Here is a 28,000-nt window from a genome sequence, read left to right on the forward strand (position 1 = left end):
TAATGTCCTTGTGGAGGCAGAAACATATTTTTAAAACGTATATTATGTTTTTTCAGTATAATATTTTTGCTACTGGTGGAAGCTCCAAGCCAGTTTTTTAGCACTTGGGAGAAGGGACTATTGTTAATATGTTATAGCCAGTAAAGTCAATGTATTTTTCTATGAGTTTCCACTGAAGCATTTTAGATTAAACAAATTGTGGGAATGTGCGTGACACTCTTTAGTGAAAAGCAGAAAGGATTCTCAAATTACAGCCAACTTATGGTGACGTCATGGGGTATTCAAGGCCCAAGACAAACAGAGGAGCCTACCTCTCTATGATGACACCAGGCTTCCTTGGTGGTCTTCCAACCAAGTATTAACCAGGGTTGACCCTGCTGAGCTTCTGAGACCAGATGAGATCAGGCTAACCGACCCACTCATGTCGAGGCACAGACTAAAGCTGTCAACCGTTCAGTCATGTCCGATTCTTGGCGATCCCATGGCACAGTTATCTCCACAAGTCCTGATTCTGCACCGCCTACCTCAGCAAGTATCAAAATAATAATTATAATTTGGAACACATTAGCATTATCAAGTTCAGGCAAAGAGGAAGCCCACATTTCCCTGCTCAAAACATTACCAAAATTGCAACCAACCTCTTTTCAATTAGCATATTATCAAGGGCTGAAGTCTTAGAAATCCTTAACTCATCCAATCCAGATATGAATTGTGGCTCTTTGTTTACACCATTTACTTTTGAAGACTGATGGGAGATCTCTGATCATATTTAACTGTTTGAATATATCTTATTTTTCTGTATGTGGCATATTAGAAGGTTTTTTAACAACTAAAATGTACACACAGGAGGACATAGTTTTATTACAGATCTGTTTCCCAACAGCAAATATAAAGGTTAACACCAGTTAGGCATGTTTACTTTGTGATAAGCCTCTTATGTTAGTTCCAGTAATCGCAAGCCACCTGTAGTCCAACTATTATTAGGATGACAGTATGGACTGAGATTTTTAAATGTTTAACTTCACAAATGCCTAACAAACAGTAAGCACCTATTTATATATTGCAGGCATGTATTCACCCACACAATACACACATTTTAGACTTTCAGGAGCAGAATTAAAAAAAATAGTGGATAGCATGTCTACAATATGTATGGAAAAAGTAGAGATCACTTTAATGGTAAAAATTAAGTACTTTCTTGTAAGCAACAAAACTGAAACATCAAACAAGTCGTCTTTCCCTTCTATACATTCCAAGCCAGGTTTTTTAGTATTAAAAAAACCTCTTAAAGCTTTTAAAAAAAATTAAAACCCCCAAATACTCATAGCAATATGTAATACTCATTGAGCCTTATCAGAGAGATGTGGCTTACAATTCTTTTGTCAGTTTTAGTTTTTTTGCTGATTTTCTCCCCCATCATATAACTGCTTCACTCATTGTAACACATGCATTAATAAAAAAAACAAACTACTGAAAATTTTGGGCAGCCTTTGGAAGAGAGCTAACGACTGAAAGCTAGACATCTTCTTTCATTAAGTGACTCTGGTACTTTACAGCTTTTACTTTGGAACTTTTATTGGCTGCTATACATATTTTATATGAGTTAAGAACTGGTGTGTGTTAAAACCAAACCTTTGAAGAAGGCCCTATAAGGTCCAAAACACGTTGGTCTATTGGTTTACATAGGGCATACTGGTTTGCAACAGCCAATGGGCTGGATATATGTTTTTAATTCCTAAACTTGTTATTAAAAATTGTGCACAATAAAAGTAATATAATTTTAACAATAATATAGACATTCAACCTTTGAAGGTCTCAACTGTTACTAGTTGGGTTTTTATGGTTCCACTTAAAATTACTTTGTCAGTTTTAGTTTTTCTGGAAATGGTTGCTGAACTTAAATGGCAGTAGTGGCTTGCATTTGATTATCTGTAAGGGAGCCATACTTTAGCTCAGTGGTCCCCAACCTGCGGGCCATGGCCCGGTGCTGGGCCGCGAAGGCCATGGCACCGGGCCACGGCTCCCTCTCCCCGCCCCCCTGCAGTAAAAAACTTCCCAGGCCGCAAGCTTGCGGCCCGGGAAGCTTCCTACTGCGGGAGGGCGGGGAGAGGGAATCGGGGCCAGGCCGCGATTCGGGCCGCGCATGGTGCATTTGCGCATGCGCGGCCCGATGCGTGGGCGGGGCCCGATGCCCTGCCGGTCCCCAGCCTCAGAAAGGTTGGGACCACTGCTTTAGCTAATAGAAATAGCCATATCAGTTCAGGTAAAATCAGGAAGAGTTCCATTTCTTCGAGGGTAATGAAGTTTTGTGAAGCATATTATAAAGTCAAAGTCATTAAAATAAATGTCACGAATGTCTGTAAAGAGGAGGGTTTTTCTAAATAATAATAATTTTAAAACCTAAATTTAAATTTATATTTGTTGAACTTTTATTATATGTAATATAGTTTATATTGTTTGTTTAAAATCTGATGTTACCTGCCCTGAGCCAACTAGGGAAGGACAAGATATAAAAATATATATAATATATAATATATAATATATATAATATATAATATATATAATATATAATTATAATATATAATATATATAATATATAATATATAATATATAATATATAATATATAATATATAATATATAATATATAATATATAATATATAATATACCGAGTCTCTCCTTTTAAATTCTATAAAAGGTTATAAAAACAGGAAAATCAGACATGAAAGACAAAATGAAGAGCATATTCAAGTGGGTAGCTGTGTTGGTCTGAAGTAGCACAATAAAATCAGAGTCCAGTAGCACCTTTAAGACCAACAAAGATTTATTCAGGGCATGAGCTTCCGAGTACAAGCACTCTTCGTCAGACTATGATCTCCTTACATGACAGGGAATATATAGCAAAAATCATTTCTGTTACAGTCTACTGCCAGCGTTTGCTGGCAGGGGCTCATGGGGATTGTAGTCCATGAACATCTGGAGGACCACAGGTTGACTACCCCTGTTCTAAAAGAAACATTCCTTTTGATTTTGCGTTTCTTAGGAAAAAACAGGAGATCCTAAAGTATTCAAATCCATTTTGTTGCTTTAAATATAATAACTGCTAAACATAATTGTGACTCCTACCTAGCAAATGCTGAGAAAGCAGTATCAAATGCCAAAAGATCACTTAGGGAGAGGAAAATGGAAGAAGTATATTTTGTTTCATTGTACTCTGATACACATTACAAGTCTCTCCAACCACAAAAAGAACTAAAAAGGCCCATGGAAGGTACTTCGGCTTCCTAGGCCAAATAAATAAAAATAAAGATTTTACAAGTTTTGTTAAAGCTGTCTTGTTACTATGAACATATGAATATAGCAGTAAATTTGTAGCAATGAGAAAATTAATAATATAGCTATAAAACATATTGCTTATGAAATAATAAATTTAAATTAGAAATTTAAAATGCCTGAAGTAAGAAATATTGTATGTCATAGAGAATTTCTGAGGATTACAATGAATGAAGGGGATATGGGGAGAAAACTCTCTTCTTATTCTATATTTGATAGTCTATAATGATTTTGATATATACGATTTGCTCTGTAACCCCTCCTTTTGTCTTTCTGTTCTTTTTATCCTACTCTTTTAAAAATAAAAATAGTTATGAAAAAAAATCATACCTTTTTCACAAAGGCTGGAGGTAACTGACAAATATGTATGCCATTGAGACGTAACAAAAACACAAAATAACAGAATCAAAATAAACATGTCAGATTATAATAATTATCAAAACCCTTAAGTGCTTTAACAACAGTAAAACAAAAGTTGACTCCAGTGGCACTTTTAAAACCAATAAAGTCATGAGCTTTCGTGTGCATGATCACGCCTTGAATAAATCTTTGTTGGTCTTAAAAGGCCCCATTGGACTAAAATTTTGTTGTGCTACTTCAGACCAACTCAGCTATCCACTTGATTTTTTAAAATAGTAGGCTTCCACAATATTGTGCAAAAACCCTAGGAAGCCAAACAGGTGTACCTGCAGTGTGTGTGCATGTAGTCCAGAAACAACTGTGCTATCCCTCCCCCCCCCCCACACACACACACCAAAAGTGCTCTTTTAACCTCATCTGTCACCATAAGAAGAAGAGCTGGGAGTTTGTACTCTGCTCTTTTACAAACTGAAGGAATCTCAAAGTGGCTTATAATCGCTTTGCCTTCTTTTTCCCTCCTGTGGGGGAGTTGGGGCTGAGAGCTCTAACAGAACTTCTCTGCAAGAACAACCCTAAAAGAACTGTGACTAGCTCAGGGTGACCCAATCTGGCTGCACGTGGAGGAATGGGGAATCAAACCTCATTCTCCAGATAAGAGGTCACCACTCTTCATCACTATACCACACTGGCTCTCTAACTCAAAAGGAATTGATAGCACCCGTTGTATACGTGGATCTGCCAAGGATTGAGCCTGAGGCCCAGCCAGGATCCAAGCAGACATGTAAATCAACAGTGCTAATCTAGCCAATCAGTTTAGTCAAGTCAATGCTAATTGACCAATGGCACACACAGGTGGGGAGACCTAATGTCTGCTTTGTGCATATAAATTGGGGTTTTCTGAAGGATTTCTCAGGACTTTTCTGCACCCGTTAAATAGAGTGAAACTAGTAAAAAAGCCCGCTGCAGTGTTGAATGCAGTGGGCGCTAGCTGGGCAATGGTTGGGGAGGGGAGGCTGCAGGCATGCGGAGCACCAGGGCTGGAGAGGTGCGGAGCAGCCTCCCTTCCCTCCTTCTCACCTTCCCCCGGCGAAGGGAGCGGGGTGGGTGTGTGGCAGCCCGGGAGCTGGTGGTTCAGGTCCAGGCTGGCAGCAGGGCGGCTCCACTCCCACACCACAGGCTCACCGCCAGTCCTGCCGCTTCTCTGGTGGTGGCTCCGCTATATCTCCAGCGGTGGCTCAGTGACTTCAGGCTATGTTCCTTCATTTTCATGCCAGCCTTGCACTTCCCAAAATAGTAAGATCAGAACTTTATTTAGAACAATCCATGAAAATAGTACTAGCCAGTATTTTAAGAACTCCGCTCACAAGACCTATATAACTCAAAAAGGTGGAAGAATCTGCAGACTCCTTGTAGAGTACTGCTATGAAACGACCCATTCTGAAGGAATTCTAAAGGGTGAGGACAGGAGAAATCCAGGTTTAAATCCCATCACCCTCCTCCATCAAGAAGCATATTCTCACCCTTGGTCTAGTCACCCTGTAGCAGAGAGAGAGAGAGTACTTTGGTATTCTTGCTTGCCTTATGGAACTTCATAGCTGAATATTTCCACAATGCATACCACGCTACATACAGATGCTACCGCCCCGACCATATTTTACTTCGATCAAAAATATGACCCTTGATAAACAAACCTCATTAGCCCCCCATCTCATTCAGGATAATGCAGGGTGCCAGAACAGACAGCAATGCCAAGGTACAGCTGCCCATGGCTACATGTGGCTCAAGGGCTACTTCCTACAAGATGGGAGCGCTGCCTCCCTCACACCGCCACCAGCCTCTGTTGGCGGCTGTTTCCACAGACGGCGGCATAAGGCGGGGCCTGAGACGCGCCGGGAAAGCAGTTCTGCCAGCCTGCTCCGTCGTCGTCGGAGGCCAGCCCCACACTCTCCACTGTCCATGAAGGCTCCTTCCCCCTGTCCCGCGCGTCTTCCTCTGGCCGCCGCCGGGATGGGAGCGAGGAGTGACGACGGACTCGCTCCTCCTATTGCCATCCAGCCGGGGAAGCAGCAAAAGGCGCGCCAGGAGCTCCGTCCACGCCTCTCGCCGAGACACTGCGAAGAAGCACTTCCACCGCGTCGGGGCTGACCCCCAGCCGTGGAGAGCAGAGGCAAGAGCCGGCAGCACCGCGACAGGCACTGGCGCACACTGCGCCGCCCCAAGCCCGGGGACAGGCTCGACTCCAACCGGCCATGCCTCGCTTGTGCCAAACGGACCGCCTGCCTGCCTACCTGCCGGACTGATTGCCTGCCTGCCTGCCTGCCTGCCTGCCATCCCCCGCAACCAGCGGCACCCAGAGGAAAGCGAAAGTACTTTGGCCCGGACCGAAATCGCCGCCGCTCCGCAAAGCCCGACAGAGGCTCTGTCTGTTTCCACGCGGAAAGTGCCGAGAAGACCGCCGGGGGCTTGTCGCACACCCGCCCGCGCGCGTACAAACACACCCACACCCCCACACCCGCGGAAGGACTCGTCGCCGTTGCCATTGCGGCCGCGGTTTTGCATCCGCGGAGCACTATGAGCACGACTCGGGCACCACCATGAGCGACAAAGTACCTCCTCGCGGACCATGTTCCATGGTAAGGCGCGTCTGCGCGCGCGCAAAGCCGCTTTTGCCCTTGGTCGCGACGCCCGCGATTGTTCTGCCGGCCCTCTCGCTCGCGTGGGCGCGGGGACCCTCGCTGCGGGCCCGCCTGGCTCTCTTCCCGCCCAAACCACCTCCGCGCGGCAGGCGGGCGGGCGGGCAGGCACGCACCTTCCTCTGCGCCTCGCCTGCGTCCCTCGCAGCGCCGCCAGCAGTGTGACTGCGGCGCGGCGCCTTTTTATCCTTTTAGCCTGCGGCGGGAATTTCCCAGGCTTTTCAGAACGAAAGTAGGAGCGTCTTTTATTCCGGGACGGGGGATCCCAGGAGTGTCCCGGGAGCGGACGCCGGCTAAGAGGGCAGGGAACGCGCAGCGAGCTGGGGCAGGTGGCCGCCTTCGCCTTTCCGCTTCTCTCTCGCTCCTTCTACAAGCCCTGCCGCCTCCCCCTCTCTCCCCACCTCGGGTTTGGACGCCAGATGCGGCCGAGAAATGTTCTTACCGGGTGTAGCGGGCTCCCTTCCAGCAGCCCAGGCTGGCTTCCAGCAGGTGCTTCCCCCGCCTGTAAGCGACCGGAGCCTTTTCCCGTAAACTCCGTCAAAGGGGAGGGAGATCCAGGAATAAGGGAAAAGCCAAAACTGTGGAAAACGTGAATAATGCAGATATATTTCTAAAACCCTCCGAAGTCCTCTAGATGAGTGTTTCGTTTTAAAAAGAATGCTCAAGAGTTCCAGTGTTTTCAGAACCTGTATGGAAAAGCAGAAAGTGAAATCGTAGCTTTCGGCCGAGGGGTGTGTGAACATGCAAATAAGTCTTATCAGACAACCGTAGCCAAATGTATTGGGTTGAAGTCCAAATGCAAGAGACATGCCTTGCCTGCACTAGGTGCTTTTAGCTGCACTGTAAGAACACTTTCCTGGGAGAAAGTTACTTTTGAGTAGACTTTTTTTTTAGAATTACTGGTATCTTCTATACACTTTTTGGGTTACCAAAGGCTAGAAGTAGCCTTGTTGGCTCATTGGTTCAAAAAGTTCTGTAATGCCAGCTAAAATATGCTCAGTACCAGAAAAGTGGCAGATAGGTTGGCCGTTAGCCCATATTTTTTACATCAACTGTTGTGTATCCAGTCACAACAGTTAGATGGATTCATCAATGCCTGTAATGATTAATCTTCGATGTGACAAAGTGTGTGGGCCGTGCCTCACAGGTTGACATCCACAGCAAGGGGGGACCCCAAGATACTAAATTTCTTGATCTCCATTCTGAAGTTGGTTCATTGCTAGGTTACCCAGCAGTCCCATCTTTTTGCTGGAGAGTCTTCAGTTTCACTTAGGCAAAGACTGAATGGGACAGAGTCAGCTAAGCAGTAGCAGTTAGTGCTCATTCTCACTAACACGTGGGTTCCAAGTAAAGAGCTGTTGGCAGTTGAGGTTAAAAAAGCTAAGAGGAGCATTGCAGAATAGTTCCTGTTTAATGTTCACCTCTCCACTCACATGCTTGCATGCATGTTCTCTGCAATTCTTTGCATACTGCTATTTCTCCCTGTTGAAAGAAAGCAATTTTATAAAGCATATACTAGAGGAAAAGCCCGTTGTAGGTGATACAACGGGCACTAGCAGAGAGGAGGGGGGAACAGTAGAAAAGAGACAGGTAGAAAGAGAGTAATGAAAGAAAGGGATATATATATAGAGAGAGAGAGGATGTTGTTGTTATGTGCGAAGTCGTGTCCGACCCATCGCGACCCCATGGACAATGATCCTCCAGGGCTTCCTGTCCTCTACCATTCCCCGGAGTCCATTTAAGTTTGCACCTACTGCTTCAGTGACTCCATCCAGCCACCTCATTCTCTGTCGTCCCCTTCTTCTTTTGCCCTCGATCGCTCCCAGCATTAGGCTCTTCTCCAGGGAGTCCTTCCTTCTCATGAGGTGGCCAAAGTATTTGAGTTTCATCTTCAGGATCTGGCCTTCTAAGGAGCAGTCAGGGTTGATCTCCTCTAGGACTGACCGGTTTGTTCGACTTGCAGTCCAAGGGACTCGCAAGAGTCTTCTCCAGCACCAGAGTTCAAAAGCCTCAATTCTTTGACGCTCGGCCTTCCTTATGGTCCAACTTTCGCAGCCATACATTGCAACTGGGAATACCATAGCCTTGATTAAACGCACTTTTGTTGGCAGGGTGATGTCTCTGCTTTTTAGGATGCTGTCTAGATTTGCCATAGCTTTCCTCCCCAGGAGCAAGCGTCTTTTAATTTCTTTGCTGCAGTCCCCCTCTGCAGTGATCTTGGAGCCCAGGAAAATAATATCTGTCACTATCTCCATTTCTTCCCCATCTATTTGCCAGGAATTGAGAGGGCCGGATGCCATGATCTTTGTTTTCTTGATGTTGAGTTTCAAGCCAACTTTTGCACTCTCCTCCTTCACCCGCATCAACAGGCTCTTTAGTTCCTCTTCACTTTCTGCCATTAGAGTGGTATCATCTGCATATCTGAGGTTGTTGATATTTCTCCCTGCAATCTTGATCCCAATTTGTGACTCCTCTAAACCCGCATTTCTCATGATGTGCTCTGCATACAAGTTAAATAGGCAAGGCGACAGTATACAGCCTTGCCGAACTCCTTTCTCAATTTTGAACCAGTCAGTGATTCCATGTTCAGTTCTCACTGTTGCTTCTTGACCTGCATATAAATTTCTCAAGAGACAAATAAGATGCTCTGGTATTCCCATCTCTTTAAGAACTTGCCACAATTTGTTGTGCTCCACACAATCAAAGGCTTTAGCATAGTCAATGAAGCAGAAGTAGACGTTCTTCTGGTACTCCCTAGCTTTCTCCATGATCCAGCGTATGTTGGCAATTTGATCTCTAGTTCCTCTGCCTCTTCGAATGTGAAGAGAATGTGAAGAGAGAGAGGATAGAAAGTGTAAAAAAGAAAGAAATTAGGAAAGAGAGTGGCAGCAAGAAATATAGGCGGAAGAAGCAAGATAGAGAGACAGGTAGAGAGACAAGAATGGAAGGAAAGATAGACAGAAAGAGAGGGAATGAAAGGCAGAGAGAAAAGGAGAGAGAAATAGAGAGAAGGCATTCCCTTCCCCACCCCATGCCACCCTGCACTTACCAAATGGCCAGGAAGCCCCTCGGCCTCTGTGAGGGCACGGAGGGCCTTCCCAACCCTGGGGGGAGCAGAGGCTCAAGGGGTGGTCTCCCAGAGGCTGTGGAGGGCCTTCATGGCATTGGAGGGATTGGAGGCTTCCCCACCCCCACCCTACACTTGCGAAAGCGCCCGGAAGGTCCTCCATGGCCTCTGAGACCCTTTAATTTCCCTATTTGTTGAAGCCACTGCAACCTAACATTTTGCCACAATCCGTGCTATGCCAATATTATTGTCAGCAGATAAGATGGGGAAGCAATGACTAGCTGAATTCATTGATTTGACTTTAGTCCTTTGGAAACAATTGATGGGGGCACCTTCTTTGAGGGGGTAATATGCTTAATTTCCATTCATTATCTTGTAATGCTTTGGCTAGTATTCCTAAAAGTTAGAGGCAAACCCCTACATCTCAAAAAGGCCTTGTAGATATTTTGGATGCTCAGCTCCTAGGCTTCAAAATAGAGAACACCCCAAGTGCCTTCTCAGAACATGTGTAGGGTTCTCATGGCAAAGAGACATTGCCATTTTCATTCTCCATGTCAGCTTCTAAGATTTGATGAGATCAGGCTATCAGGGATATCCAAATTAGGGCTAGGCTGAGAGTAATGTGACTGGGCCAAGATTACTCAGCTAGCTTCCATGGCATGAGTAGAGATTCAAACCTAGATTCCACAGATCCTACTCTAAGATGTACTTCATGCTGTTTCTCGTGATGGAACAGCATGCTGGAATATGAATTTGTTTACTGGCATGATTATAAAGACATTAACTTTCACTGCCTGCATTTCTATCTAAGTTTGGGTCTTGTGATACCTTTAAGACCAAAGTTTGTTATGCTGCTTCTGGCCAATATAGCTATCCACCTGAATCTATTTTTGTCCATCTTTATTATTTCTTTTATTTCATAATTACTCAAAACAACAGAGGAAAAAGCACTTAACCTAGGCAAAAATAAAAAATGTCCTATGAACAACCAGCATATTTGGATATTAAATTAGTGGTCCTATTCTATAGCTGCTTTATAAAAAGTAAGGCCAATTGATCAGGCCTGAGTTAGATTCTGAGGTAACCTACTTAGAATGGCATTGTAAACATTTTGTAATATTGAAAGCAATGAACTCTTTAATATATTTTAAAATACTGTTGCACAATGCCTTAACATATAAACAGTAAATATAATTCAAAATACGCTGCATATGGCTACAGCATATGTAGGAATTATTAATAGAATTCTCAACATGGCCCCATCTGTGGCTACTTAGATATGGAAATGGGTCCCACAGGCAGACAAAAGAGATCTTTCTAAAAACCCAAGAAAAGCTCTAAGTTTTCAGGAAAATCTTTCTAGGTTTAAAAATTCCAAAATATTAAAAGTGCTGCATATAGCTTTAAGAATCAAATGCCTTCAATGGCTGTTGCTAGACAACAACAGTAATGCCAGCAACCCAGCTTTTGGTTTCTATCAGTAAAATGAAAATTGGGGGGTGGGGATTAGTGGGCAGGGTCCTTTCCAGGGGTGTTTTGGTTTTCGAGAAAGGACTCATAGAGCCAGGCGCAGAAGCAGCTACCACATGAATTGTGTGAGTCATCCAGGCCTGGGTGCTTGCTGTTGTTCAACAGAAGTCATCCCATGAAAGCGAGTGTAATGTAGAGGGTAGGATTTCAGAATAGGTTAAGTTTTGAACCCCATTCTGCCATGGAAGCACACAAGGTAACCTAAGGTGACCAGATTGTCCCACTTTTTGTCCCCCTGGCAAATTGTAATGTTGAAATTAAAAATATATATATTACAATACTATTTTTGCGTTCTATGCATTCTATGAACATTTTTGTTGCTCCATATAGACCATATTTTAAATCAAGAACCCCCCCCCCCCAATCAATGTTGTCCCGCTTTACCAATCTTAAAATCTGGTCACCTTAACCTAATTATCAACCTAACCTCAACCCAGGGTTAAACTGCTTTGGATCCCCATTGTGGAGAGAGGTGGCATAAAAATGAAGTAAATAATAACAAATACAGCTAAGGATGGGTGAGGAGATAAAAGGTGGGTGGGGAATAAGGCAGCTGAGAAAGTGTTGATATGGGAACTGTTGGGAAGAAAAGAAGAGGTGATAATGTGGAGATAGGGGCACAGGTGGAAGTGAGGTGCTCTCACAAGAACTTCAGGTACCCCAGCGTGCAACTGGGGCAGCGGTCAGCACTGCACAATTTGACTGGAGTTTTCCCAGCTGCCAGGGGGAAGAAAAGCTTTAGATGGGGATAGATGAGGGCAGGTTGTCTGGTTAGTAGTAAAGAGAAAAAGAAGCAGGAAAAGGCAATGGGGACTTACTTCCAAATAAGTGCCTTCAGGATTTTGGTCTAAAAGATGTGGGACAGGTACCTTAAGAACCACCCTCTCCCATGCGGACTAGCTCATGAGCTAAGGTACTGAACTCAAGCATTATACCTGACGACGATCCTCCCCTGGAGGTGAGGTGCCCGCCACTGACATTACTGGCTTTTATATCCTACTGTTTCTTCTATGTATACTTCTGTGTTGATTTTAGCTCTTGCTGTTTTAGAATATTGCTGCTGTTGTTCTAGTTTACTTAGCTTTTTGTTATTTATGTTACATTCAAATAAAAAATTTTGAATACACAAATATAGTTGTATAATTTATTGTTTCACTGTATGTTGTTAGCTGCCTTGAGCAGACTCTTGAGAGGGTGGTAAAGAAATGTTTCAAATAAATATGTAGGCAATGGATATATTTCATATATGGGCTGTGTACACCAGTGGCTATGAGTGTGCAGTAAGAAATTTACTTATCACACTCCAAGTTCAGTTGCATTTGGAAATATTATTTACAGCATATGAGAATGGCAGAAGCCTCATCTCACCTTTTTAAACCTTGATTTTGGGAGATGGGAAGATCAACAAAAGGGAAGACAGATTAATCACATATGTAATTGACAGGGATGTTGTTAGCCCATTTATCTGGCTTTCTGTGTGCAGACTTTTCACTTTCTGCCAAGTATTGCATTATCTTTCTGACTTAGAGATGTGGTTGGGATTCTGTTTGAGTATGGGTCTTGTTTCATACACAGTTTTATTCCTACTGGGGTTGCTAAAGTATAACTGAAATGTAAACTTCAGATTCTGTCTAGATTCAGATAAACTTGCTGAGCCTAAATTATTAACTATGTACAATAAACATCAACTAAATATTAATCAGTTCTGTTAAAATGACTATAGTATTGATGGTATTAAATAGAATTAATTCAATGTAAACTTGTAATCTAGCTTTTTTAAGGTATTTCTTTGGGATTCAACCACTGTTCCTAGTCCTGATACCAGAGACGTCCTCTGTTGATGAGAAGGATATAATACGGAAGCAATATCTGATACTTCTAAGTCTCCACCTTGATCAACTGGTAGGTAGACATTTTTTAATGTACAAAAATATTAAAAGGTTTGTTTATGTGATAAAATTTAGCATGCTGAGCTTGAATTGTGATGGCAACAACATGCTTATTTACTTCATTTATACTCTGCCTTTCCCCTAAATAAAGACCCAAAGTGGTTTACATTCTCTGATTGTTACAACAACCCTGTGAGGAGATTAGGCTGAGAGGATGTGATAGGCCCAAAGTTACCCAGTGAGCTTTAATGATATGAATAGGGATTCAAACTTCAAAACTGAGTCTCCCAGATACTAGTCTGACAGTTTTAACCATTGGCTCTCTGGCAGATTTTATCATGAAAATAAGGTACAATATTTGAGATCTATAAATAAATATAATGCTCTGAAATAATTGCCACTATATAAAATTTTTAAAATTATTTTAAAAATTATAATAACATGGTTTGGAATTTTTGAGGTCGAGCAAGTCTTTATGGCCATAATTTGGGTTGCCTTGCTAGAGGCCTCTAAACCAGTATATAAGCCGAATAATAAATAAACTTCCATTTGTTACTTGCTGGAATTTGCAGGCCTTCCAGTGATGTCCAGAGCTCATACATAGCATTTCATTATAAATATTATTTCCTTAATGACAAAACTCTATATTATGGCTTCACCTTCAAGATTTTGGTATGAAACAACTGCTTATTTTATAACTAAGCACATAACAAAGAAATACGATACAAGGCTATTTAACAGTTTTCCATTTCAGCATAGCTACTTACAAGAATATTTTTACATTTCATTCCACAAGTAAAATATATTTGTGGATTATGATTAAAAGTGGAAACTAGAGGGACATTATCTTCCATTAAAGAAATAGGATCTCTTCTGGCAGTTGCTGAGATAATGACTGCTGCATTTTTCTACGCAAGGGACAACTGGTGCTTATAGAAGCCACTACCTGCCATATTAGCTGGGGGACTGGATGTGGTGAGGGGAGGGTTGATCGGATTAGCCCTCATGAGAAATGACACTGAAAGGTTGATGGTGTTAGAACAAAGCAGAAAAGCCTTTCGAGAAATTAAAAGAAAGGTTGTTGAGGGGAGTAAAGTAAAAACATTTGAAGAACTGAAGTAACTGATATGCTTAGAATCATATTACAGGCAAGTTCCCTCACAATTTAGTTGGTTTCTGAGGGATAAAAAACGAAAAACCGTGGATGAGATTTTATTTATTAGTTGAGATTGAGGGGGATTTGGGTGGGATCTCTTTTCTTACTCTCATCAAGAAAAATAAAGTGGGGGGGGGGACATGGGGGGGGAGGGGGACTGAAGAAAACAGCCCAAAAGACAAGCAAATCCTATTTCAATAGGCTGAAATTCCTGGAGCCATTCCGCGCCTGATAAAAAAGTGAAATACTCACCTTATGCAGATGCCATATTTTTGGCGTTTTGCACGACATCGCTAACATCCAGTGTTCCAGCAGCAAACTGGCAGCTACATTCTCCATTTTAAAGTGATAGCTGGGGAATCCCAAAAAGTGGATTCCCTCAGCCATGTTGCGCGAGTGGGAGGAGAACAACCAGCAAGCCACATGCCAAGGACAGGTGCGTTACCAAAATAGGCAAAGTAGTACGAGCTCCGTCTCCAGTGTGCCATCAAGCCCGCCTACCTCTCACTTCTGCCTGGAACGGGCCTTCTTTTTTTTTGGAGCAAACTGCCTGGAACAATCTAGACAGATTTAAAAAAAAATTCCCCCACCAGTTGACGCACAATGCATGCCTTCCAGACTCCCCCCCCCCAAAAAAAATATTGTGCATTTTTTTCCCTTGAGCTTCAAGGCTTGGAGGTGGCATCCCAACAGAGAAGTTTCACTTAAATAAAAAAAATAAAACGCTTGCATCACTGTCCCTTTAAAACAGGGGAAAACGTCATTGGCCATGTGTGACAGGCGGGGGGGGGGGAGCCACGTGTATAGCACTTCCCTCTCCTCCACCATTTCAGGCAGCCATATAGAGTGCCAGGAAGCAGCAAAAAGTGCCAGAAGACAGCGAGAGCGTATTAAGGTGAGAAATGGTAGGAGGCACGATTATTAATAGCATCATACAGTTTCGCTGGTGTGATGCTATTTTGTAAGATGGGTAGAAAAGCCCTTCAATTTAAGGCATTCCAAAATAAATCGTTCTGTCTCTTTTTAACACAATTTAGTAATGAAGAAGAAGAGTTGGTTCTTCTATGCCGCTTTTCCCTACCCGAAGGAGGCTCAAAGCAGCTTACAGTCACCTTCCCTTTCCTCTCCCCACAACAGACACCCTGTGAGGTGGGTGAGGCTGAAAGAGCCTTGATATCACTGCTCGGTCAGAACAGTTTTATCAGTGCTGTGGCGAGCCCAAGGTCACCTAGCTGGTTGCATGTGGGGGAGTGCAGAATCGAACCTGGCATGCCAAATTAGAAGTCCGCACTCCTAACCACTACACCAAACTGGCCACTACACAATGCTGTGTGTGTGTGTGTGCGTGTGTGTGGAATTTCAACAGTTTTAAGCAGAGCTCTGCTTTCCTTGCTGTCAACAACCAATAACTACCAAAATACTAAAAATGTATCTTTTTGTGATATGACCATATAATAGAATATTGCTGTTTTCATATTGTAAAAAAAGAGTGCACATTTCGTATGTGCTTGTGCACTAAGGTTTGCTTTCTACTTTCTTCACAAACTGTCAAACTGGATCATATTGATTGCCTGTGTTCACAAAGACGGACTACATCAGTGCAATGAAGTGGTTAGATTAGGATTTGGGAACCCCAGATTCAGAACCACATTCAATTGCTGGAAGCTTGCAGGGGGACCTTGGACCAGCCCCACACTCTCAGCCTAACTTATTTCACAGCATTGTGAGGGTATAATGGAACGGAGGAGAATGATGTAATGATTTAAGTCATGTTGGGTCCCATTGGGGAGAAAGGTGGGGTATAAATGAAGTAAATACATATTTTAGAGTGTTATGTTAGGCAGGTGACAGTTGAAACAGGATAAGGTTTTCTTTTGTAATATAGATGTTTAATTAATAAATGTTCCTGGGATGGTACATGTATTTTTGTACTTGTATCATGCTGTGGCACCATGTTGATCTAACAAGCTGTGGTGGAATTGAGTTGTGCTGTACAAAAATACTGCTTTAGTACAAAGTGCTGAATTTGATGATCTTTATTGATATCCCAGTTTATTTTATTTATTATATTTTCTATCTCATCTCATGAGACTCATAATAAAATCACATATAAAAATATACAGAATAAAAAGTCCTAAATTTATGCAATTAAAATATAAAAACACATGTCAGTTCGTTAGTTGCCTAGATCTTCTACTTCCTGGAAGAGAATGAGACAGGAGAGGATTTTACCAGCCTTAAAGGTAAAGGTAAAGGTATCCCCTGTGCAAGCACCGAGTCATGTCTGACCCTTGGGGTGACGCCCTCTAGCGTTTTCATGGCAGACTCAATACGGGGTGGTTTGCCAGTGCCTTCCCCAGTCATGACCGTTTACCCCCCAGCAAGCTGGGTACTCATTTTACCGACCTCGGAAGGATGGAAGGCTGAGTCAACCTTGAGCCGGCTGCTGGGATCGAACTCCCAACCTCATGAGCAAAGCTTTCAGGCGGCTGCCTTACCACTCTGCGCCACAAGAGGCTCTTTTACCAGCCTTAGCTGATATATAGATTAGGGCTTTGGCTGGGAGGCCAGCATAATTCAGATGTTATTTTGGGCCTCAACCCTAGGCCTGGTGGAACAGCTCTGTTTTACAAGCTCTGGGGAACCCTTCAAGTTCCTGTAGGACTCTTACCTGGTTTGGAAGAGTGTTCTACTGGGCTTGGGGCCATGGCTGAAAATGTTATGTCCAATGAAGTCTTTTTGGGACCAGGGATTTTGAGCAAATTTTTGCTCATGGGATCTTAAGACTTGTTTTGGGAACATACAGGGAGAGGCAGTCTCACAGGTATGATGTTTCCACACTATTTTCAAGGCCCTAGCCCAGGGGCCTTGAACACTCAGAGAATGCTGATCAATTTATCATATCTTGGTGTGTGCTGCCTCAGGATTCCTTAGTCAAGAGTAACGTTGAGGAAGATGGGACTCCTATTTTGTAGCATTTCCTTCTCCTTAATCACATTGCTTGATGAAAGAATGTCAGTCTGGGAAATTATGCAGCTAATGTCTTTAGAATAAACTGATTATTGACCAGTCAAGATAAAAATATCTTATGCTATTTATATATTTAACAAATGAAAGACAAAGACCGAAGTCTTATACAGAATTGTGTTCTTTGTTGAACACTGCAACTAACTTTGTTGTAAACATATGTAAGGATTGTGCTGCAATTCTTTCAGATGTTTACTAGGGCAGGTTAACCTTTCTTTTTTTTTTAAGATTGCACATTTTTTGGAGCATTTTCAAGTTTGTAGAAAGATCTGTCTAGTCTGTTCATGGCTCCACTATCCTGATTTAAATATACACAGATTTGGCCATATCGAGAATTAGATAAAATGATTCTTGCTTTAAGAATCCCTGGACCAGTAATTCCCATTTGGTCCTCATTCCAATCCTTATGTTATTTATTTTGTGTTATTGATAGGCCACCTTTCTCATTGAGGGCACCCAGGGATCTTGGTGGTAAGTGATGATTTGACGGCAAGTCTCCCTGGCTCATTCACCTATGCCCTCTAACCATTGTGTAATTCTCTTTCCGATTTAAATATGGATTATCATATACTCCTTAATACATATTAGTGATGTATATGTACAGGGATGATTATTTCGGAGATAAGCCTAAAAAAACAGAAAATTTGGGTGGCTAGGTAGTAGGTTTTGTCATATACTTGCTGTTGGCTGGTTGTGTTTTATTTCTTTATCCAGGCTATTGAGATGAACAATATGAACTGAACTTCTCTCAAGATTTAGACCAGGGGTAGTCAAACTGCGGCCCTCCAGATGTCTATGGCCTACAATTCCCATGAGCCCCTGCCAGCAAAATGCATTTGCTGGCAGGGGCTCATGGGAATTGTAGTCCATTGACATCTGGAGGGCTGCAGTTTGATTACCCCTGATTTAGACATAAATGATACTTCAGGGAAATAGATATATAATTTCTGTTAACAACATGCACAGTATATTTCCAGTTAGAGAAGAATGTGGAATGTGGAGGATAATTACTGAGGACCGCTATGCATTAACCTGGACAGCTCTTTTTTTTTCTTAAAAATTGCCCAGTGTCCATTGAATCCTTTTGTCCACACTGAGAATATTATAGTATGCCACATGCATTGATTCACACTTTCCAGTTTCTGACTCCTTTTTAATCATTGGTGCTGCCTGCCCATACCCATACACCTGGCTTTTTGTGATGGCAAAGACCTATATTGTCTGGCTTTTAAAAGTTATGTCATATAACCTGTCTCCATATTTTCTAAAGTTCAAACCTTCTCCATAAAGAGCTTGTTTTATTTAATTTCTTTTATATCTGTTTATTTATTTATGTTTGGATTTGTATGACTGTTCCTTCCAGCTGCCAGCTTGGGGCGATTTACAGTATCATGAACATCACAACCGAAACATTAATGATTAAAACAGAGAAAATCATAAAGTGCATTTGATTCTGTTAAAACACTGGAATGGGCTATGAGTAACACAAATGTCAGCTCTGTATTCCATTGTGTCCCATTAGAAAACTTGTACTAATTTAGGCCCTAACCAAACATTATATGCTATAATGTGTATATGTGCGTGTGTGTGTGTGTACTGTTATGGGTATGCATGTACTTGTACCTGTTGTTGTCATTGAAAACTTCACCTGAGAAGCACTACTCATTTATGATTGCCAAGTGTGTTGTATTCTCTTTTCTGCCCTTCCCCCATGAAGGCTGCTTTCAGGCAGCCAGTGCAATGGTAACGGGAGTACAAAATTATGGGAGCCTTTTTTTCAAAAAAGAGTAGGTGTAGGAATTGCCAGAAACTCCTTGGTAAAACCATAGATCCAGTGATCCTTTCCAGTGGGAACATGTGGTAAGCTCACAAGGCTGCATTAAAAAAAAAACCCTCCTGCTGCCATTCCAAGAGGACCTTAGGCAACAGGCTCTTATTGTGGACTTGGCAGCCCTGCTGCTTCCGCCCAAGGGTAGCTTATGACATGGTGGTGGAGATGTAGGGGGAACAGGGCTGATGGGCAGCTGCAAATATTTCTAAATACTGCCAACTCTTAATTAGAAAATATGTGTGAAAAATATAGTAAATAAAAATATTTATATGATTCATTTTGCAGTGCAGATTAGCTGTTCCAATGCTAAATCAGCTTCATTGGCTCCCAATGTACTTTCCCATGTCTAATCTGAAGCATTTGCAATAATCTTTAGTCTTAGCTCAAATTTATTAAAGCTTTTCCCAACATTAAGCCTTAGGGACAAAGCAAACATGACGGTGTCCTCGTGGTATTAAGGATGCTATTACCTTTTAAAAATACGTTTAAAATGCCTAAGGGCTGGCTCATCTTGATGAGGGCTGCAATGCAGCATTCTTGTTTCTTTCCTCTTATCCCTCTTCAAGTGGCCCAGAGCCTTTTTTGGCACTTGACAAAGTGGGGAGGTGCCATGCTGTTGGATTGATTAGCATCAGGCTCAACCAGCCTTTTAAAATCACTTTGATATGGTGACAGAGTCATCATGGCGGCTCTTTTGTTGGCATCATTAATTTGGTTGGGTGGCCAAGTGTGACAAGAGCTCATTCTGCATATGTTAGATATTGCACTTTCAGTGTGCTTTTTGCAGTTGGATTTTCCTAAGTGAAACAGGAAAATCTGTTTCTAAAGTGCATTGAAAGTGCATTATCCAACGTTTGCAGAATAAGCCTAGGTGTTCATGTTTGGAGGTATACTTGTGTATACTAGGTATACTTGTGGTATATCTAGCCAAACTCCTTTTAAGGCTTTTAAAAATCCTTTCAGAAAGTTAAGATTCTTCACCAGTGGTACTGCTCTGGGCCGCTGCTGGTTCATTGTGATGGGGCAGCAACTTCCTGCATCCCACAGGAGACCTTTTACAGCAACGCACACCATCCACCACAGATTTCTGCATCCCCACAACATACCTGGGGTGGACAGGTTCTCCATTGGGGGGGCAGGCAGAGTGATTGCACAAAGGTGGGATTGTGTAATAATGCAATCCTACCTTTGTGCAAATAAAAATGTCCCATTTGGCCTCATGCCATCACAAAGCACCACAGAGCCAACTGTGGCATTTTTTTGTCCTTTCCAGGATGCCATAGGGCCTGCATCTGGATTGGCCCCCATTGGCCCCCACAGCAGACCGTGGAACATGGATATTTCCCTTGCTATTAGGCAATGGAGGGCCTAAAGCACACTAGGCCTGGGATAGGATGGTGCCAATGTTGTGTGGAAGCGGAGATTAGTCTGCTGCCATATGAGGGCTGGGCCAGCCTTTTTTGCCCATGCGTACTCTCTTTCACACACACAAACGGATGGAACTTCTGCTTATCAAGTCTCCTCCTGTGTATAAAAGGTCTTAACAAGTCTTAGCCTGAGGCTCTGGAACCAAAAGCTTCCAAAACCTGCATAGCCCGTTAGAGATGGACCTTTTATGCACGGCGGCAGCTACCCCATACTGCCGCCATGCAGTTGTGGCGGGGCACGATGCCCTGCCATTCGCCATGTACGCACGAGGGGGGGGGCATGCTGGGCTGCCCCGGCATAGCGTGCGCGCTTTACGCCGGGGCCAGGAGGGCCAGATTGCTGCTAGCCAAGGTAAGCTGAAGTGGTGGGGGGGGGAGGTGGGGAGGGGCTGGGGGGAGTGGCGGGGCAGGCCCCCTCCACATATACTGGTGGGGGCATGGGGTTGCCCATGCCAGTTCCGCGGCTCCATGGAGCCTACAGTGGTATGCGGTGTCCATACGATTATGCACAGCACCGGCCTGCCTCAGCCCTTGCTGGCCCCCGGTGTACCCAGGAAGCTGCGGAAGTTCCCGCGTTTTCTTAACGTGGGCCTTCTGTAGCCCTGGGCCAGGACGCGCCCATGTTGGCGGCAGCGGTGAGCATTATCGGGGATTTCCCCCAAAGCGCTGCCACCGCCAGCGCGAGCATTATGGCCCGTGCATAATGGGCCATGCTGTGTTAACTCCTGGCTGTGAAACTACACCTATCCATCATGATAAGTTTTTTTCCCTAGCTTGGACATTGCCAACAATGCTTGTCACTCTTCCTAAATGTCATGCCCTATCTGCCCTCATTTGTGAACATACTAGGTCATTGACTGCTCATACATTCGTGTATTACATGTGAAAGAGAAATGCAGAAACTTTTGAGTTAAACTGTCTTGTTCTTAAACTGTCCTTACACTATAATTTATTATAGGCAAATGCATCTGAACGCCTTGGTGGTGAATGTAAGCAGAGTAGATCTGAAGAATTAAACTGCAATACTACCCAGGTAGTGTGCTTATTCTGTTTTGCGTATGTTGTTTCTGTGAAGAGAATAGTACCTGGCATGATATCATGTCAGTGGTTTATGGTCTTCCTTCTCTTTCACTTTGCTGTGTCCTTTCAGCCCAAGTGGGGTGTCTGTGTGTGAGAATGCGGCAGTACTCAGAACAGCCAGGTATTTGGCCTAAGTAATTGATTTGTAAGTGATGGGGTGGGGAATGTTGCCTCTATGTTTAGCTGAGCTTTGTGTGTGAAGATGAATCAGCCCCATATGTGTTAATATTTGCATGATCTGTACACGGATTCCCAGTGGTAGCTTGTAGACTAGTTGGTTTTTATATTCCGCTTTTCACTACCCAAAGGAGTCTCAAAGTGGCTTACAATTGCCTTCCTTTCCTCTTCCCATAACAGATACCCTGTGAGGTGAGTGGGGCTGAGAGTTCTGAGAAAAACGGCTCTAACAGGTCTGTGACAAGCCCAAGGTCACCGAACTGGCTGTATGTGGTGTAGGGAATCAAACCTGGCTTGCCAGATAAGAGGCCAGTCCGCTTAACCACTACACCAAGCTTAGTCAAATGTCAATCAGAGCAACTTCATCTGGATGCAGTTGACCACACTAAATTTTCATAAAGGTGTGATGAAAATTTCCCCATAGTTTAATAGTAAAAGACTGTTTTCAGACAGTTGAGATGGATCTCTTCAGCATGTTAACATCTCTGAATTTCTTAAGCAAATGCTACACATACTTATGCTCTGTAGCTTTGTAACAGTAGTCTGCTAGAATTCCTGAAAGGTTCAGGTTTGGTGACAAAATATACTGCATTGGCTTGAAAATGGGGTAGCTCATAAACATAACGAAAGGCATGTTCTGATACTGGGGATAGACATGTGAAGTGAGCAAATGAAATCTTGTTCCTGTGGCACTAACACTTGTTTTATACATTGATGCAAAGGATTAGCAGATGTAGTTCTCTGAGAACAACTGGAGCCGAAGAACAGACTCCTGTCCCAGCTCTCACCAACCCTCAGAGTTGCCTGGGGGAGAAGGCCTCCCTTTCCTGGGGCTAATATGCACGTACAGGTTTTCACCAAAGTCAGCATGCTGAGCCTTTTAAACCATCATTTATGCCTGTGTTGTGTTAATGTTTTTTTCTGCATACAATTATGCATTAGACTTATATGACAAATCCTTATGTGGGGGGGCACTTCCTCTGTTGTGCTAGATGAAGAAGAAGAGTTCTTATATGCTGCTTTTCCCTACCCGAAGGAGGCTCAAAGTGGCTTACAGTCGCCTTCCCATTCCTCTCCCCACAACAGACACCCTGTGGGGTGGGTGAGGCTGAGAGAGCGCTGATATCACTGCCCGGTCCAAACAGTTTTATCAGTGCCGTGGCGAGCCCAAGGTCACCCAGCTGGCTGCATGTGGGGGAGTGCAGAATTGAACCTGGCATGCCAAATTAGAAGTCCGCGCTCCTAACCACTACACCAAACTGGCTCTCAGCTGTAACGCCACCTGACTGCAACTCTGGCACATGCTGCTGGCAGGATCTCATGGGAATTGTAGTTCATGGACATGGAGACCTCAACAAGAAATTTCTGTGGGGCACACAGCCTTTTGAATGCCAACACTACAACCTTCCCCCCTCAGAGGTATGCTGTTCCTCATAGAGAATGGATTGAAATGCCTCTGAGGGAATGAATAAATGATTTTCTGGTGATGTTGTAATGTTGTAATAGCAGAGGTAAGAGGTCTGCATCAAACAAGAGGTACCTCAAGCCCTAGTGGTCAAGGAACTAGGAGCTGTCTGTTCACCCATTGGTGTATGGTGGCACAGGGGAAGAGACCATAAACAAGCTAATATATCTGCATGCAGAAACTGGCATCTTTGGCACAAGAAAAGTTGTAGTAAAGCTAGTTTTAAATACCGCACAAAAGCCAGTGGAAAAGGCGCACTCATGGCTATGAGGGGGGGAGGACAATCTTAACAACAAAATATTATGGTGGGATTTCTGTGGTGAAAACAGCACCATATGCAGAATTTAAAAAGTCATTTTTTTTCAAGACTTTGTGATGTATCCTGACATGCATAATATCCCTTGATGTCACTCAGTGCCAGCAGCATCTATGGGTTATCCCATATTCATATCCAAGGGTGTTTGTTGTCTTGCAGAATTATTTATTCTTTGATTTATATCCCACCCCTCCCGGCATTGCCATTCTGATTTAAAGGCAAGTGTATGAGGCAAGTCTACTCTTAACAATGGAAGGAGAAAACTTTTACAAAAGGATGGAGTAGCTGTGCTTCTTCCTTCCCTTTTTATAATGGGCTGGATAATATATGGTACAGGGTCCTTGGACTGTACAATAGGGACTTACAAAATGCCACTCATGGGAAGGTGATTGTCATGCTCAGCTGGACAAGTTCTGTGGAAGTCTAAATCTGGTTGGTAAATCTTGGTTCCTCTGTATTTACCTTCCAGATATTTGGTTTTCAGTGTCCAGATCCAGTGTCAGTGTAGTGGTTCCAATGCTGGATTATAACTTTGGAGACCTGAGTTAAAATAAACCACAGAGTAATTTCAGCAGTCATTCCCTCTCACCCAAACCTACCTCATAGTAAGATTATAAGGAAAAATGAGGGGAAAGGAGAACTATTTGCTGCTATTAACTCATTTAGGGAAAGGAAGGAAAAATATGCATAATTCCCATGAAAGGCCCTTCTATACAAGCTGAATGGTGATGTTAAGAATCTCACAGTGCCATGGAGGTGACCAATGTTCCTTGCTTTTAGATATCAACAGGGACATTTCAGGCTATGATTAAGCAGAATGTTCATTAGAAAATTGCTGGGGCAAGCGGGCTTTGAGGGCAAAATGCTTATCAAATAACTCCAAATCTCCATAAATGCACCATGTTGTTGTTGTTGTTGTTATGTGCGAAGTCGTGTCCGACCCATCACGACCCCATGGACAATGATCCTCCAGGCCTTCCTGTCCTCTACCATTCCCATTCCATAACCATAACTAATTATAAATGCAATAGCTACAAAGAGATTGTTAGAACCCCACTTGGCAGCATTGCTGCCGCCGAGATAATTGTGAGAGAAGCTACTGTTGATCCCCTTTTGAGGACTCCAGAAAGATGGCAAAAAGGGGTACACAATTCACAGTGCTTGGCTTGGGGGGGGGGGGGTTTAAAATGTGTCTCTCAAATTTAGCTTGGCTGCATTCCAGAGAATGTGCATGCATGTTACATCTGTTGTGGTTTATGTTAAGATGTGATACTAGAAGCAGCTTTTATTTCTTAATCTCATTACTTCTATACTCAAGTACATTTTTATATAAACTGTGTAAGGCTTCTCAGTTAATGAGAAACTGTAGTAATATTTTAACATTATTAAAATAAATAAATAATATTTATTGTTACATGTATTGTTTATATGTTTTTATGTAAACTGCATCATATCATATATAAATAAACATGTTACACATAAGTAGCCAAGATCCGTAGGAAGAGCCTCCCTACTGCATTGTCTAAGTATGAATACATAGACATAAATCTACGTATGAACATCTGCATATGTGAGGTTTACCTGCTGTATTATTTTTAATATATACTAGCTATGTTGTTGAAGGCATAGGCTATGAAATTGAAAAGATTCAGCAATAATTCAGATTTTGTGTTTATCACATTAGGAAGTAAAGTACAGTAGGCTGGGGATTATAACTTCAGATTAGTAATGATTGTCTGAATTTTCAAAAGTGGATGAAGAAATACTAGGTGAATGCTCTTTGTTGCCTTTACGCCAACTGCCCTGAAGGATCACTCTGGAAGACTGTCATTACATCTATTCTGAATCCTAAGTGTGCCCTCTATCTGCAGACACTTATCCCCCTACCTTATATTGCATAAATACGATTGGTTCCAATTTATTCTTCTTAATTAATAATTTACCTAAATCAAATGGATACAATAATCTACTGTATTATGACATAGTGAAAAATATTTAATATACCAAAAACACAAATCTGTGATTCGGAAATCATGAAATATCCTACCTCCGAGTATTACATTGGCATACTGCTCTCAAAGTAATGTAGATCTCTCTGAGGTAGGTTATTTCATTACTCTGGTAACATATTAAGCAGAATAGGTAACATATTTAACAAAATAATTTGGAACCAATAGTTATATATACAATGAAAGGTAGGCGGATATTCCTTTTACATTTTTCTGAAAAATTATTTTATTGTACACAGACATATGAATGTAGATATTTACATGACATTTTTTAAACAGAAAACAGCTGTTGAGGGTTACTTCCCAAAATGAGGTAGTAGCCTAGGTACCTGTTCAGGCTGCATTTTGATTTAGGTTTATTATATTGTCTTTGAGTGGGCAACACCATATTAGGAGACTTTGTGAATCTCTTGGAATAAATTTGTTTATTCTCTGCAGCTTGCTACGAGCCACTCTTAGCTGGCTTGTGCAGAGTGGGTGAGCCACACAGAGCAGCATGGGAAAAGAAAGGTGGTGAGCAGGGTGCAGCTGCAGTAAACCCAGGAGCTGCAGCAGGCCCAGCAAAACTACAGGGGAGCCTGAGGACCACTGGGTCCAGCAAGAAAGTGTGTTGGGGGAGATGGGAGCTCCCCCCTATGATTCTTGCAGGCCTCACTTGTAAATTCTAACTGTGTTCCAACTCATTGTTTTTTCACAGAAAATATATGACATGACATGGAAGCTCAATAGACTATCCAACTGTACTATGAATGCTGATTTAAAGAACAACTTGACCAGTGTTTATAACCACACATCCAGTTTGCTAAAGGTATTCTCAGGGTTTTTTTTTTAATGGGGTGTCCCTTGTAATAAGCCATATACATTAGGTCTATACAGTAACAAATATGTAAAAAGTAATTAACATTTCTGGACAAGTCGTGTTGTCTTGTCCAGCCACTAATGTTCAGCCACAGCAATACTGTTTTAATGGAAAAACAGTTATTGATTGTGTAGGATATTTTAGATATTTATCATTTTTGTCTTATTTTTTAGAAGATCCATGGAAAATAGTTTATACTGTGACCTTTTCTGCACATTCAAGTTACTCCTGTTTTTCTCGGGAATTGGTTTGGGTGGTATTGTTCCATAAATTATCATGCTGTGGAAAGGAGTAAGAAAGAAACAATGTGGTGAGGAGGTTGTGGCAAGTGGGTGGGACATTTGCTCCCCTGCAAAATTTCTCATGGATCCCTTTCGTGTTTCTGTCTTTTATGAATTTTAAAAAATGTTGAGAAATGCAATATCCAGCATTTACAGCTATTTATACCGATAAAGCAAGAAACAAATATTTAGACTTGAACACTCAAAAATTCATCTGGGATTGTCAAAACTCCCACATTCCAACTTTCATTAGATTTGGGAGAGTCAGTAAACATGCTTAGGTACCATATATTAACAGCTTTCACATTAAGGACTTGTTCTCAATAAAAGTAATGAATAAAAGTACATTTTTTTAAAAACCACTTTCTCTAGTGCTGCTCTTAACCACAAGTCAGGACACCATATAGCTTTTTGCAGTAGAGCCAGCACTTCACAAGACAAACCGTAATTTGAATGAGTTTTTGAAATTAGGATTCGATGGACTAACCATTGTTAATAGATCACGGTTTATGTTATGTCTGAATTCTGCAAGTCTCTAAGTATAGCCCTGACACTGCTCACTGAAGCATAAATACTATGATTAACTGTTTAAAAACCAACTTTCTCATGTTTAATATAGAAGTACATCAAGGAAGAAAAAAAACATCAAAAGACAGACATTTGCCGAAAATCAAATTCTCCAGCGTTATGTCGCATAAAGAAAAACATCTCGAAGCTTAAATTATGCTGGATACAGTATATTACGTGAAACTTGATGAACTACAAAAATATTTTGTGGACTATTTTTCTAATAATTTTGCACCGCCTGTACACCTTCTCCTTCCTTACTCAAACATTCTTCACCGAAATCGTCATAAGACACTGTTGTAAGGTGTTTCTGGGGAGTAAAGCAGTTGGAAATATGGAAGAGACCCTCAGTGTCTTGAGGAAATGCTCAACACTAGCAGATGCAAACAAATGCAACTGAAAACTACTAATTCTTTGTTTCCTTAAGAGTTTTATTTGTCTTTTGATACAGTTTTATATATGACACATCTTTAATTCAAAGAACAGCTAAGCACTTTAAAATCACCAATAAAGAAGCTTGCCAAGTATCTGAAGAGTGAGCAGTGACTCATGTCCTGCCACAAATTTTGTTAGTCCAGTGCCACTGGACTTGAGCTGTTTTCTGCTGCTAACACAGCTACCTATCTTGCTCTACTGTCAAGTCTTTGTCTTTATTACTATATATATATATATCATGGCTGTAAAGAGTTCTACCAATGATGGGTATAGCTGACGGAGGAGGCTGGTAACAGGGGAAATGTGTATTTATAAAAGATAGGAGGATTATCTGGTTTAGGGGATGTGAGCATGGAGACAGCCGACGTAGGTTGTAGCAAGATGCAGTAAGAACTGTGAAGGCAGGCATCTCTTTTTGTGTGTGCAAGTCAAAGAAATTCTCATTAATAGAGTAACTTACTATTTAGGCGTTTTTATAAAATAATATATTGGTATTTTA

At 42.2% G+C, this 28,000-nt stretch overlaps 2 protein-coding genes across 7 annotated transcripts in view; one reads left to right on the top strand and one right to left on the bottom strand.

Annotated features, from left to right (window-relative positions):
- Nucleotides 1-7,116, bottom strand: part of LOC143844656 (uncharacterized) — a 33,682-nt gene extending 26,566 nt beyond the window's left edge. For 2 of the 5 annotated variants that reach the window (XR_013234071.1, XR_013234070.1), the window contains exon 1: nucleotides 6,828-7,116. Coding sequence is in view for 1 of the 5 variants with exons in the window: in XM_077352079.1 (XP_077208194.1) it covers nucleotides 6,303-6,317 (15 nt within the window). In the remaining 4 variants the exon portion in view is untranslated. Of the gene's footprint in view, nucleotides 1-311; nucleotides 521-4,769; nucleotides 4,974-6,302; nucleotides 6,761-6,827 lie in introns of those variants that run through there. The other 3 variants (XR_013234069.1, XR_013234068.1, XM_077352079.1) reach the window with 3 other exon arrangements.
- On the top strand, nucleotides 5,591-28,000 carry IL7 (interleukin 7). Of its 2 annotated transcripts, XM_077352077.1 has the most exons (5): nucleotides 5,591-6,325; nucleotides 12,754-12,884; nucleotides 21,271-21,345; nucleotides 26,057-26,167; nucleotides 27,119-28,000. In XM_077352077.1, the coding sequence occupies exons 1-5, from the start codon at nucleotides 6,316-6,318 to the stop codon at nucleotides 27,245-27,247; spliced, it is 456 nt and encodes a 151-aa protein (XP_077208192.1). In that variant the 5' UTR covers nucleotides 5,591-6,315; the 3' UTR covers nucleotides 27,248-28,000. The 2 variants fall into 2 exon arrangements, with proteins under 2 accessions (XP_077208192.1, XP_077208193.1); XM_077352078.1 differs by lacking the exon at nucleotides 21,271-21,345.

The sequence above is a fragment of the Paroedura picta genome, chromosome 9 (assembly GCF_049243985.1).
Source record: "Paroedura picta isolate Pp20150507F chromosome 9, Ppicta_v3.0, whole genome shotgun sequence".
Classification (NCBI taxonomy): Eukaryota; Metazoa; Chordata; class Lepidosauria; order Squamata; family Gekkonidae; genus Paroedura; species Paroedura picta.